The following is a 13556-nucleotide window of genomic DNA, read 5'->3' on the forward strand; positions in this document are numbered from 1 at the left end:
ATTTTCACCATTTTTTTTTTCGGGTCCATCCACATTAAGCAAATCATGCTAGTTACTAATGTCCTCTCCGTGTTAATGAGAAGTAAATTTTCCGGAATTAATCATCTTAAAAGGAAAAAATAACATAAAAGACGAAATAAAGGAAATGGAAGGAGTATAAGCGCGTACCAGAAAATTGAATTAGCTCGTGCAGACTTTTAACAAGAAAGCATTATGTTGTACCACAAGAGATAGCCCGGCCTCGAGCCATGTGTCAAAGGAACATCTTATTAAAGATTATCGTTCATCGATAACGAGTGTTACATACACAAACTAATTCCTCTCTACTATTATTTCGTTTTTCGTCATTCCTTAATGGAGGGAGCGTAATACAGCTGAAACAACGTGCAAAGACCCAGTAACTAACAGAACTCCGACTTGGTTTCCCTTTCGTTCATTCAAAATCTGAGATCCAACTCTCATAGAGGCCATTAATGACCCTTGAGAAAACAATATTGCTCGGGGTTCTACAGCCTTAGCAGAAAGAATTGACTGATCCCCCGTAAACTGTTTGCAATCTGCAGCTCCAAGATCAAGAACGTTAATACCCATTTCTCTTGAAGCTTTAGTCCAAACGTCTTTTAAAAAAGATGAGGAAGTAGTTCGAGATTTATCTTCAGCAATGCTAACTTCTGTAAGAAATACAGCTTCCAAAGAATTAACTGCAAAAAGAGATAAGAAGCAGGTCATAACACGTAAAAAATATCATAAAATAAAACAGCAAAAACAATTCTTCAAAATCATAAAGTAGGTATCCTTTTTTAAAAATAACTAAAACCTGAGAGTAGTTCTCTCGCAAAACCTAGATGATCTTTGTCCTTTGCCATAGCGACCACAAGAACTAATCTTTCCTTTGGAAATGTCATCTTGACTGTCTGGGCCAAAGCTCGGGCTGATTCCTTCGTATGTGCTGAAAATAATTGTAATATAATCGTAAAAAGACCGAAAAATACAACTCCTTAATACACTACAAGAACATACATACATGCATTCATGCATACATAATCTGCCCGAGCTAATCTCAAGACATCGGGATCTAACCTCCATCAAGCAGTATAGTAATCTGAGGTAGTCCTAGCCTTTCAGATTCTTTTGAAGTTAAAAGATGGCTTCTGCCTGGCAAAATCGCACTTTCTAGACCAGCACGAATGGATGCATCAGACATTCTCCATCCTGAGACAAATAGAAAATGTGAGAACAAATAAAAGGATGTCACACACTTGACGAGGATAAAGTACCAGAAAACGCAATTTTAACCTTTGTTACGAAGGCAAAGTGCTGCACAGGTAGCTGTCGCTGCATTTTTAAGTTGGTGATACCCAAGCATGTGTATCCTCACGTCAAATAGCTCAATGGACTGCATAATTTTTGTAAAAATGCAAACTTGTTAAGATAGAAAAACAGTTCATCATTCATTAGAAATGTAAAAGACTTAGAAAAATGTTTGATAAACACACACACCAGAGGAAGATCTTTTTCAATACGGAGCACTATGTCACACACTTGGTGAGTTATGCCACTTGTTTGACTGAAGCCTTTGAGAGAACTCTTATTTCCAGGATCAGAAGCCGATACTACAGGTGAAGACACAGAAGCCGCTTTGTCACGGAGAATGCACTCAATATGTGGAAGAAATGGCCCGCCTAGAACTAACTGAAATATTTAACCGTTAGAAAACAAATCCAAGAATTGTCAAACCAGTTCCAAGTAGAGTAGAATGAAACGAATTGATGTGGTTTGCAAAGAACTGTATAAGTGTGAGAAAAAAATGAGGTTTTTGTAGCAAGAACCACCTAACTGGACGGCCATCTTTGACTATCCCTGATTTTGCAACTGCAATGCTTTCCAAGGAACCCCCTAAAGCATCTAGATGTTCCTCACCAATTGTTGTTATGATTGATGCAGCAAGATGAGAACCGCAAATTACATTTGTTGCATCTCGTGCTCCACCCAATCCAGCCTGCAAATCATTTAGATTCTATGGCCTTATCCAGTTCAACACCAACTTCAATCGAAACGATAAGGAGAGAAGCATAGGGAAAATATAGTCACAATGAAAATGGATAAGTACTCAAACCTCAACCACGGCAATTTCAACATTCTCTTGAGAAAATAGGCTGAAAGCAATAGCAGTGAAAATCTGAGATTTTAATTCCAAACACAACACAGGTTACATGTCTAACAATGAAAATGGTCAAGACCAGCAAAGAGTTCTTATTGAAAAAGAAAACTCAGAATATTGGTAATAATCATAATCGTACCTCAAAATGACTAAGACGCCCTTTTTCAAGTTCAACTGCTCTCTCAAGAACTGTCCTCACCCTCTGGAAATGATGGTTCAATACAATGGCAGACACTGGCTCACCCAACCGTCCCAAGGTTATGCGTTCCCTAATAGTTTCTATATGTGGACTGTCCAAGAACAAGTAGTGGATTTGAGCCAACAACATTTTACTCATGTGAGAAATATCCATGTTAAAACAATTGAATACCTGGTATAGCAACCAACAGAGTAGCCCTCTGCTCTTAAGATACTAGACAGAAATGCAGCAGTTGATCCTTTTCCTTTAGTACCAGCAATATGAACAGCCTATTATGATTTCATTCATTAGTCATAATGGTTCCAATTAGAGATTTTAACCAGCCAGTGCAATGGTTCCATTAGCCAAATCAAAAATGTAAGCAACCAAGACAACCTCAGTCAAATTGGTCAAACTGTTGACTCGATAACTACAAGATTACAAGTTGAACTCCTCGCAGAACGACATATTGGCCTTCTTGTTTTGAGCCCGACAATCTATCTTGTGTCCTTTGTCGGCTAAGGTCACAATGGGGGAATTTACCTTGGTCCTCATAGTGGCGGCTATTGGTTTCTCTAATCATTAAAAATAAAAATAAAAAGACAGACCTTGAATGTAGAATGAGGGTTGCCCAGAAGCGCCATGAGGCGCCGCATTCTACCAAGATCGAACCCATCATCGGAATCTGTTCCTGCGCCTTTGGGTACCCCTGATTTCTCGTAGTTCTTGAGGTTGTCCATGAAATCCAACACCTCCTTCAGCTCTGGATCCTCTCTCGACATTGTTGACAAAGCTCGACAACGTAAGGGATTGAGCACTCCAGCAACCGAAGAAATCAGACTGCTCCTGTTGCTCTGAATTGAACGACCCAACCCACAAACAATGCTTAAAGCTCTCATCTTTACACTTTTTTCTCAGATTTTTTAAGCCTTGAAGCTCCAACCAAACAGCAAACTCCTACTAGTAGTAGGCTAGTAGTTAAAAAAGAATCAATTTTTAATTTTTAATATAAATAACTGCTGAAATTATTTAAAGTTTATATTTTTCTACATAAATTTTATTTAATTTAATCCTTATAATAAAATTAATACTGCCAAATCAGTGGTTAATTTCGTTAACATACCGCATGACGTGGAATTCATAGATAGGATAACATCTGAAAGATCAAAAATGTCTTCCTAATCTTCATAGTCAGTGCAAATATTTAGTGAGGTTTAAGGTTGGAGGTTTAGGGCGGACAGATGTTTCTGGTGTATTGCTGTTTTCTAAAGGTTCAATCCAAGAATCTCTCCTTATTCCGTCTCTAAGAATTGTATTGTTAATAAAAATTGAATTGTCACTAGTTTTGATTTAGGGTCAAGTGCAATTTTAATAAAGTATCTCTTATATACCTAAAGAACCACAAAGAGTAAATCAACATAAATTAGTCAAATTAAGAAAGTCATATTCTATTTCAAAAGTCATTCTAAGTGAATTGTTCCCGAGACTCTAGTCAATAAAGAGATAATCCAGTTTAAATTGTTCATTAGCTAACTAGCTCAAATCAAAATAATTAGGGTCTATCATGAAAATGACTCTAAGTGAAAGCACAATGACTCTAAGTGAAAGCAGTCTTGTGACTATAACAAAAAATTACAAAGAAGTAAAATTGTCTATACCAATAAGTTCAAACTAAAAAAAATTTGAAAAAATTATAGTATCAAACCAATTACCCGATAAACTCAGTTGGGTAATGGACCATGTAGTTACAACTTATGCCTTTGCACCATTTAACTATGTTATTGTGTGCAATCTTTTTTTTTTTTAATATTCCGAGCATCTGAACATAAAGGCTAGACCTTTATTTATTAAGCACAAGGAACCCCTCACTTTGAAAAATTACTCTTACATTGCTGTTGATGAGACTTCATCACGAATTATTGCTTCAAACTTTACTCATGTGACCAACTAAGTTGTTCATACGTGCTTTAATATTCCACGTGGTATGATGTGTTGTTTCAACTTTCAACCATTAATATTTGTTTATTAGGGCAACAGCGTTGCACCTAAATCCCACAAAGTTGGGGTCTTTTCCTACCAAAATCAATGCCATTTTTGAGTGTTTTCTTGTGACTACTGCGTCGTGTTGAGAAAGGAGAAGAAGATGGTGGTTGGTAAGCTTCCACCTCAACTCCATTCCCAGTAATGTTCTGGAACTTCTCATTGAATTGCAAATAAATTGCGTGCCGCCTCCGGCTGTCGCTGTCCCTCTCCGCCTATAAAACCCACCTGAAAAATGGCATAATAAACCAAACAGAGAACCAAGATGCCGGAGAAACAGAAGAGATATGGGGAATTCAAGATGCCGTTGCACTACCCCCGCTACACTGCGGCGGACTACGAGTCGATGCCGGAGTGGAAGCTGGACGCCCTCTTGTCGGAATACGGCCTTCCGGCGACGGGCAGCGTTCATCAGAAGAGGAAGTTCGCCATCGGCGCTTTTCTATGGCCACACTAATCACCTAACTCTATCGTAGTTACATTAATACTTCGATGTAATGTACTATATTGTATAGTGATATTAGCGACTCGTTTAACGTATAGTAGTATTAGTAACTTGTTTAAAGTTGTGTAAAAGTCACATTGATGTAATGTACACTATATTGTATAATGATATTAGTGACTCATATAATAGTATTAATGACTGTTTTAAGTTAGTGTAAAAGTGTTTGATAAATAACTATTAATTAATTGATTAGTTGATAATATTAGAGCATTTACATCAGAGGAGAAATAGGGGAGAATTCACTACTTTTGAGGCCAAAATGTCATGGTGACAGAAAGAGAATCAATAGAAAGAAGGGGTGAGGAGCATCTGCAAAGGTTGGGATATTACTCTGCCTAAGAAAAAGGAATTAATATGATTATATGGAAGAGAGAACCAATAGAGAAATGACATGCTTATATATATATATACATATTTTAAAATCAGTTTTGATTTTTTTTTTCTTCCCCTCCCACATTATTCTCTTTCCTACTCACTCTTGCATTCTCCCCCTAATATCCCCAACTGATAAAGATGCTCTTAGCTTATTGTAGAAAAATACTTGATAAATTAATTATTAACTGATAAATGATTACATGCAAAATAACTTTTCAAAAAATTTATCAAAAAAAAAAATTGAACAATTTTTTGAATTTTAACACTTTAGAACAATAAACTATTACAAAAAGCTAATTAATCAAACACTTAATTGAATGTTTAACCAAGTCAAACAGTTAATAATTGTCAAATAAACTAAAATTAATTGATAAGCTAAATATGTTACCAAACAAGACTTTAGTATAACTAAAATTAATTGATAAGCTAAATATGTTACTAAACAAGACTTTAGTATATCTCATTAAATGTCTGTGTAAAATATAGACGAAAAATACATGTCAATTTCTAATAATCATAAATTTTTAAATTCGACCATAAGAGTAGAATAATGATTCACAAGAAACTATCAATAAGGATATAATTAGTTAACAAAAGCAAGGATTTCTAACTGAGATCAACTCAGTAAAAAACTACTTTCTCAATTGACAAAAACTTACCAAAATCTCTGCACCACCCAAGATGCCAACCAAACAAAACAAATTGTTCAGTAAAACAAGGGAGGAGGGATTATTTCCTATCTTAGGCAAAACTAGGCAACTATAATGATGATCCAACATTAGCAAAACTGCTTCTTGTAAGCTCCAATGACTCCACAAAGAACATACAAGAAAACAAGGGCTGTGTTCCTATGTAACTGAAAGCAAAAGTCTTATATGTTTGTCAAGATCTATTGCTTTGTGTCAAATGTCCAGAAGAAACTAATTAGGTTTTGATTGTGCGGCTTTGTCCAGTTTAAGGTGTGGCGTACTGATGATGCAAGACGTATTTGACAACTTCATAAAACGACACAACTATACCAACTGAAGGGCCTGCTCGGCCTACACGCGGTCCAACACCAGTAAACAGTCCCTTCATGCCCCCATCTCTGCATTCATCAGCACACTTGGAAGTCAAAAGTTTAATCATTTTAATATTATATGACTTATCTATATTAAATAAAGATCCAAATAAGTGGCCATGCATCTGCAGATGTGTGTGTTTATGTGTGCATTCAATTGTGGAGTTACGAAGCTTGAAAGTGAGAACCTAAAGCCTCCAGAATCATATATACTATGGCACAAATTCCCAGGAAGCCTATTAAGAGTCCTATCACCCCCCACCCCAAACAATTGATATCAGAGTAGAGTCGTTTGTATATGAGGATAAATATCGTTCATTAAGTTTAAAATCAGGTGTACACTTAAGTACAAGCCTATAGGTTGGTTCCCCGTATTTTTTACTATAATCGGGTTTGAGAAAAATTATATGCCACAAAATGAAATCAATGGGACTAGTTTTTGAAGATTCGTACCTCCACACCTCCAGCAGAGTCTGTCTCGTTGTCATAGTCAATGCTCTGATAGGGTCCTTCTGCAAGCATGATATAAAAAAACCAAATAATGCAACCAAACATGGAGGGAAGGTGGGGAAGAAAGAATACAGGGAAAAGGACTGATGCAACCAAACCTCAATCTGCCTTCGGGTTTTTGCCACATCAAGTGGACATGTTGCAGCAGCGGCAAGGCTTCCTGCCAAAAAACCAGCAGAAAAATTTGCTCCAAGGATGTGGGCAGCATTAGCTTCATCTCCCATCAGACCAAGAAGCCGTCTTCTTGCCTATAATGATAATTGATAATTCCTTTGTGACCTTAATCCAAATAAACTCAAAAGCACAAATTCGAATCTTAAAGTAAAACTGTACGAGTATGAGAACTCACTGGCTCAAGAGTGGACCAGCATATTGCAGAAAAGGGAACATCACGAGCAAGTTGTGCTCCCAGTCCTGTCCAAAGAGCACGACAGCTTTGTACTGCAATAATAATATTTCAATAGAGAATTGTCACTAAGGATAATAGAAATTGCTGCTTTTATTCAGCGTAGTTGTTTAAAAATCATCTATACAAACAAATAGTTATCTTCTTATGAATAAGAAAATGAAAACATCAACTTACTGGTGTTACTAGCATTAGCAGTGCTCTTAACATTAGAGATGACCTCGAATAAAGTCTTCCAGACTCCAGGAGGCTTCTTACCTTTGTGCAAAGCCTGTATACAAAAATTAAATTAAATGAAAATTCACAAACAACTGATTTCAGGACAATAAGCAACAACAGTAAGAATACCAACTAGCTCAAGAGCACACGTTACAACTAACACAAGTTTCCAAATTCTTGTTCCTTCCAGCCCTGAAGCATTGTGGAATAGATAAAGCCTCAATCAAGGATGAAAAAAATACCTGCATACGTGTTTTGGCAAGTTCAATAGGGTAGCAACTTGTGCAAGCTAAAGAACGAGCTAATGAACCAGCTAGTAAAGGAGTATATGGCATCAAGCTTGGGGCATTTTGGGCTGCATATTCCTCTAACTTGTTGCGGAAAATGTCATAGCAAGGCAAGTATATCCCAACCTGTTCAGAAGACACAATTATTCTCCAATGGGGAGTTCTTAGAATTAATTTGAATAATTCCTATCATGTAGGATCTGTGAAGGGGTTTTAGGATTTTAGAAACTAGTCATGCTAAACACTTACCGTTGGCACAGCAAGTGCTAGACCTGCATTTGTTCCTCGCCAGAGTCTAGAAATACCTTCCTGTGAAAACATTCCAGTTAGTGATCAAATTACAACTAAAGCAATGCAAAACGAGAATTTAAACTGCATGTCAGTGTTCATACAGAATTCAGGGTCAGAGACATAAAATCATTTTCATTATTGGACATATCACTACAATTCCATCAGCTCACAGCACCAGTGGATAAAATTGATCTGACTAATAATCACTTTGCAAAAGCATGACAGCCAGACAACAAACCTGTCGAATAATTTTGTAAAAGACATCAAGTGTTCCTTTGTACTGGAAACAATCAGGTGGACAGATTGCCACTGTTCCATGAACACCAGCACGGGCGCATGAGGGTGAACATCTTAGATCAGCAAACAACTAAGCAAATGTATTGTAAAATTAATGAGAAATCAAAATTAATAAAAGGAAGGGGAGATTTAATAATAATAATAATAATAATAATAATAATAATAATAATAATAATAATAATAATAATATATTAAAAAAGGAACTATGCCAAATGAACACTATAGCCTGCAATACCATGTGTGGTCCAAACATTGCCATTCGACTTGTCATGTTGCTTAATGGGTGTGAATACATATTTCCAGCTGCTTGTGCTTGCAATCTTGTCTGCAAAGTGGATAGAAATGCTAAGCAGGCATGTCAAATGTCCAAAAACTACAAATTATTTATAATAGTTCTTTTCACAAAATCATTTTGAAGTAAAGGAATAACAATGAAAAAAAAAGGGGTGAAGATAAACACCTTAACAACATCTAAAGGGTTTACAAGCACTGCTGAGAGAATTGCGGCACCAGCAGCAGAAAGGGATCGCTCAGCGAGGCCCAATTGGTCATTAGAAGATGTGCTGGAATGCTGAGGCTGAGTCAGCTCAAGACGAGGGTCATCAGTAAACACAACCGGTTCAGAAATCACGGAAATGTTATTAGCAATATCAATAATTCTCGATTGTTCCTCTGCAGTGCTCAACCATGGGCCTTCATCGTGCTTCGATTCTTCCACCATCTTGTCCCTCTCAATAGACATGTATTATCTATCACAAACTAGCACAAGAGTTGTGTCAACTTGACATGAAATATTCCCAAAGCAATATTATCCAATACATTACCAATTCAAAACCCACCCATAGACCCAAAAAACAAAACCTTGAACAATTTAGCAAAACTCAAAGAACCCTAAAACAAAGTCAGAACCTCATTGAAAAGAAATTAAACAATGCAAAACAATAGGGCATATTATCAAACATGTAAACAGCACAAAAAAAATTTATTCATGTCCAATTAAATATCAACTAGACACTGCAGGCAAGGTACAAGTACCAGCACATTTATAACAATCTTCCCCCACTAACCTTAAGAGCAGTATAAACCAAGCAATTGCTCTATCAAAACACTGAAATCCCAATATCAGGAAACAAACAGCACTAACAAAACCATAAAAAGAATTACACTTTAATGGGAACAAAACCACCCAGCGACGAGAATTCCAAGCAAACAAGGGCGCCCTTTGCGGCGGGCTCTCGAATACATATTGCAAAACGAAAAAGAGAAGAAAGAACCACTTTTACCTCAGCTTTGGTCGTGTGATTGCAGGATTAAGACCATAAAAGCAAAAAATATGATTGAAAATTGAATTGTTTCGCAGAGTGGGAGCTGGTGCTTCCAACTTCCTTGGCGAAGAGGAAACCAAGCGCGCGGAGAGTTTTGCCCCACACAAAATCAGAGGTGGCAGCAAAAATAAGAACTTTCTCGATTTAGGGCTGCGTTAGGACATTGGAAAGCCTTAGACAAAAAATGAATAAAGACAAATATTTTATATACATTACCCGAATTCAAAGTCTAACGCGACTAGTATTCACATTGCTGGTAGGATTGATATGCGCGACCGCTATTGGATAATAGACTTTTTTGTTTTAGGTTAGTTAGAGCATCCACATCAAAGAAAAATGAGAGTTAATATCAGGTCATTTAATATAAATGAGGTTATTAATAAGTGTAGGAAGAATTAATTGACAAATTATTTTGTCTGATTGGGAGCATGTCAAAAAAAAAAAAGGGTCACACGCTGTACGCGTTCCGCACAGCCAATGGCCACACAAGTGCGTGCACTGCACGCGCCTGTGTGGCGCGTCAGGCGCGTTGATAGCGCGCTTGACGCACTATTTTTTTATTATTATTTTTGTTTGGTCGCGGTGTGGAGTCCTTAGGATTAGGTATTCAACTTTTTGGAAAAAGAATTGTGATTATAATTCTAATTAGAAATCAATTGTGTTCAATTATAGTTAACATTTCTTTGATTGAACTTGTAAAACATAGTTTTTTAGTTTAATTTATTACTCTTGTGCGATCTATGAGATATTATATTAATTTATTTTTTTTAATGCTACTGACTCTAATACATTATTATTAGGTTATAAGAGTTATATTTACTCTAGGCACACTCCTAGATAATAATGATAAATTTTCTTTATTACACAACAGGTAATATAGAATAATAATTAGAACTTGGTTCTTAGAGGAATTTATAACTTTTGATATATCAAATAAGTAAATGGATAAATTGATTAATATTAATTCCTAATATAAAAAAGTTACTTGACTAAAATATTGTGTGATATGAATCCCTTGAAAAGTAAATGATTTAAATTATAGCCATTTATGAGTGATTTGAATAATTAAGATTCGGATTGAATTTATAAGTTGAATTTTAAATGAGTTTATCTATATTGATAAGAGTTGAGGCGATTAAAAGGGAGATGAATAGTTTGAGAGGTCAGATGGATCCGATTTCCTTGGGGCGTTTCAGGCAGCTAGATGGGCAATTGAATACCGTCTTGTTGCAGGAGGAGTCCTTTTAGAAACAAAGGGCCAAGCAACACTGGTTACAAGGGGCGGATCGGAACACGAAGTTCTTTCATCAATATGCCACGCACCGTAAACGTAAGAACTCCATTGTGAGACTTAATGATGGGAATGGGGTATGGAAGGAGGGTGATGGGCTTGTCTCTCTGGTGTCGGAGTATTATAAGCAGATTTTTCAGACAAATGGAGACATGGGCACTTTCCAGGTGGATACCCTATCCCCCCGTGTCACTCGTGCTCAGAATGATGACTTGCTACGACCATTCGAGCCTGCGGAGGTCAAAGATGCTTTGTTTGCCATGGATAAAGATAAATCGCCAGGACCGGATGGAATGAATCTGGGGTTCTATCAGGCTTTCTGGGATATCATTGGTAAGGATTTTACTGGTTTTGTTCTTGCATGTTTATCTCAATCTTCCTTTCCCCCCGAATTGAATAATACCAATATTGTTCTGATCCCGAAAAAGGCTGCCCCTGAGTTGGTTACTGATTTGAGGCCTATTGCTTTATGCAATGTTGTGTATAAGGTAATGGCTAAAATGATAGCTAACCGTATGAAACCGCTATTGGATGGTATTGTCTCAGAATCGCAGAGTGCTTTTCTACCAGGTAGGCTAATTTCGGATAACATTCTTATTGCATCTGAAGTAGGTCACTTTTTGAGAAGGAAACAGTTGGGCCAAGTGGGATGGGCAGCCCTAAAGTTAGACATGGTCAAAGCTTATGACCGAATGGAATGGAGGTTTGTGGAACGTATGTTGTTGGGGCTTGGATTTGATGCTAGGTGGGTTGATTTAATCATGTTATGTGTGCGGACAGTCAGGTATAGGGTCCTAGTCAATGGGAAGCCAAGTGAGGAGATCTTGCCCACAAGGGGTCTAAGGCAGGGTGATCCCCTATCACCCTACCTGTTTATCATTTGTGCAGAGGGCTTATCATTATTATTGCAGGATGCCCAGGCTAAAGGACGGATCCATGGCTGCAGGGTGGCGCGTGGGGCCCCGCCCATCTCTCATCTTTTCTTTGCAGATGACAACCTACTTTTCTTTAAGGCAAACATGCAGGAGACTATGGAGGTGAAGCATTGTTTGGAAGTATATGAGCAATACTTGGGCCAATCTGTCAATTATCATAAATCTAACATCTCTTTTAGTCGTAATAACACTTTGTTGGATAGGGATGCTATCGCCATGGGGCTGGGGGTGAAGCATGCGGAGGACTTTGGTAAATATTTGGGACTCCCCTCGGTTGTTGGTAGGAACAGGAAATTTATTTTTTCCTATGTGGAGCAGAAACTGAGACAAAGGTTTGGTTCGTGGAATAAGAGGCTGCTTTCTATGGCAGGTAAAGAGGTACTACTTAAGAGCGTGGCACAAGCAATGCCTACGTACACTATGAGTATTTTTCTGTTGCCTGTATCATTATGTGCTTCTTTGGAAAAATTGATGAATAGGTACTGGTGGGGAAAGAGTACCACAGTGGATGGTATACATTGGATGACCTGGGATAGAATGTGTGTGCCCAAGAAGTATGGTGGTATGGGTTTTAAGAAGCTGCATGAGTTTAATTTGGCACTATTAGGGAAGCAGGGTTGGCAATTATTAACCAAACCGGATTCCTTAATGACCAGAATTTTTAAGGCAAGATATTATCGTGATACTACCTTTTATGAGGCCTCCCTAGGTGGTAACCCGAGCTATGTATGGAGGAGCATTATGGCAAGTCAGAACCTGATTCGTAGTGGCTGCAAGCGCAGAATTGGTAATGGTAGAACTACCAAGGTATGGTCTCACCCGTGGTTGCCTGACTCCCAGAATCCGTTTGTGCTAACTGATCAAGTGGCCCAGCACCCGGATCTTATGGTCGCTGACCTGTTAAATCATGATCAGGAAAAATGGAACCATGAGCTAGTTTCTCAGTTGTTTGACCCCAGGGATGCTGAATTAATATTAAAAATCCCTGTAAGCATTAATTTCAAGGATGACTGGTTTTAGAAAGGGGATATAAGGGGACAATATACGATAAAAGATGGCTATAGATGCCAAGGGAAATTGAGCATCACCCCAGAAGCAGTTTGGAACAACATTTGGAAGCTTAGGGTCCCTCCCAAGTGGAGGATTTTTCTATGGAAGGCCCTATCTAATATTTTGCCAATTATTACCAATTTGGTTAGAAAGAGAGTAGAAATTCCTAATATTTTCCCAGCTTGTGGAGATTATGATGAGGATATTATGCATATTTTATGCACTTGTATTTATGCTAGACGTGTGTGGAATGTTTCACGTCTTCTAATCCCTAATGTTGATAGTTATGATTTTATGCATTGGGTGGAGGCTTGGTTGGGATGCTCAGCAACATCTGCTGGGTTTCTAAAAGAACAAATTTGTGGAATACTCTACGAAATTTGGAGAGCCCGGAATATGGCTGTTTGGGATTCTTTTCTACCGACACCCTCGCATCTATGTCACGGCTTTCACGGTTATTGGTCTGCCTGGTCCACAACGAACTCGCCGGTTGCGCCATCCGGACCGGCTGCGCCATTACCCCCGGCTGCCGCCCAAGATCCGGCTGTCCCCCAAAACCCGGCTGCTCATCCGCCTGCTGCCGGCAGCCTTGGAGATGACGCCACTGCCGCCTGGAGGAGCTTACT

General features: G+C 38.0%; 2 protein-coding genes across 4 annotated transcripts; both read right to left on the minus strand.

Annotated features, from left to right (window-relative positions):
• Window positions 1-157: 157 nt before the first annotated feature.
• On the minus strand, window positions 158-3311 carry LOC109193824 (dihydrofolate synthetase). Of its 2 annotated transcripts, none has more exons than XM_019344651.1 (10): window positions 2948-3311; window positions 2532-2629; window positions 2301-2451; window positions 2117-2179; window positions 1838-1999; window positions 1501-1692; window positions 1297-1396; window positions 1081-1212; window positions 818-949; window positions 158-701 (listed from the first exon to the last, which is right to left on the minus strand). In XM_019344651.1, the coding sequence occupies exons 1-10, from the start codon at window positions 3236-3238 to the stop codon at window positions 352-354; spliced, it is 1671 nt and encodes a 556-aa protein (XP_019200196.1). In that variant the 5' UTR covers window positions 3239-3311; the 3' UTR covers window positions 158-351. The 2 variants fall into 2 exon arrangements, with proteins under 2 accessions (XP_019200196.1, XP_019200195.1); XM_019344650.1 differs by having other exon boundaries at window positions 812-949.
• A 2496-nt stretch (window positions 3312-5807) lies between these two features.
• Window positions 5808-9847, minus strand: LOC109146580 (mitochondrial carrier protein MTM1-like). Of its 2 annotated transcripts, none has more exons than XM_019294257.1 (11): window positions 9613-9847; window positions 8790-9088; window positions 8565-8654; window positions 8271-8399; window positions 7991-8050; window positions 7697-7867; window positions 7413-7506; window positions 7179-7270; window positions 6928-7077; window positions 6773-6831; window positions 5808-6346 (listed from the first exon to the last, which is right to left on the minus strand). In XM_019294257.1, the coding sequence occupies exons 2-11, from the start codon at window positions 9069-9071 to the stop codon at window positions 6214-6216; spliced, it is 1260 nt and encodes a 419-aa protein (XP_019149802.1). In that variant the 5' UTR covers window positions 9072-9088; window positions 9613-9847; the 3' UTR covers window positions 5808-6213. The 2 variants fall into 2 exon arrangements, with proteins under 2 accessions (XP_019149802.1, XP_019149803.1); XM_019294258.1 differs by having other exon boundaries at window positions 8790-9078; window positions 9613-9828.
• Between the last annotated feature and the right edge of the window lie 3709 nt (window positions 9848-13556).

This window comes from Ipomoea nil, unplaced genomic scaffold (assembly GCF_001879475.1).
Source record: "Ipomoea nil cultivar Tokyo-kokei standard unplaced genomic scaffold, Asagao_1.1 scaffold1932, whole genome shotgun sequence".
Lineage (NCBI taxonomy): Eukaryota > Viridiplantae > Streptophyta > Magnoliopsida > Solanales > Convolvulaceae > Ipomoea > Ipomoea nil.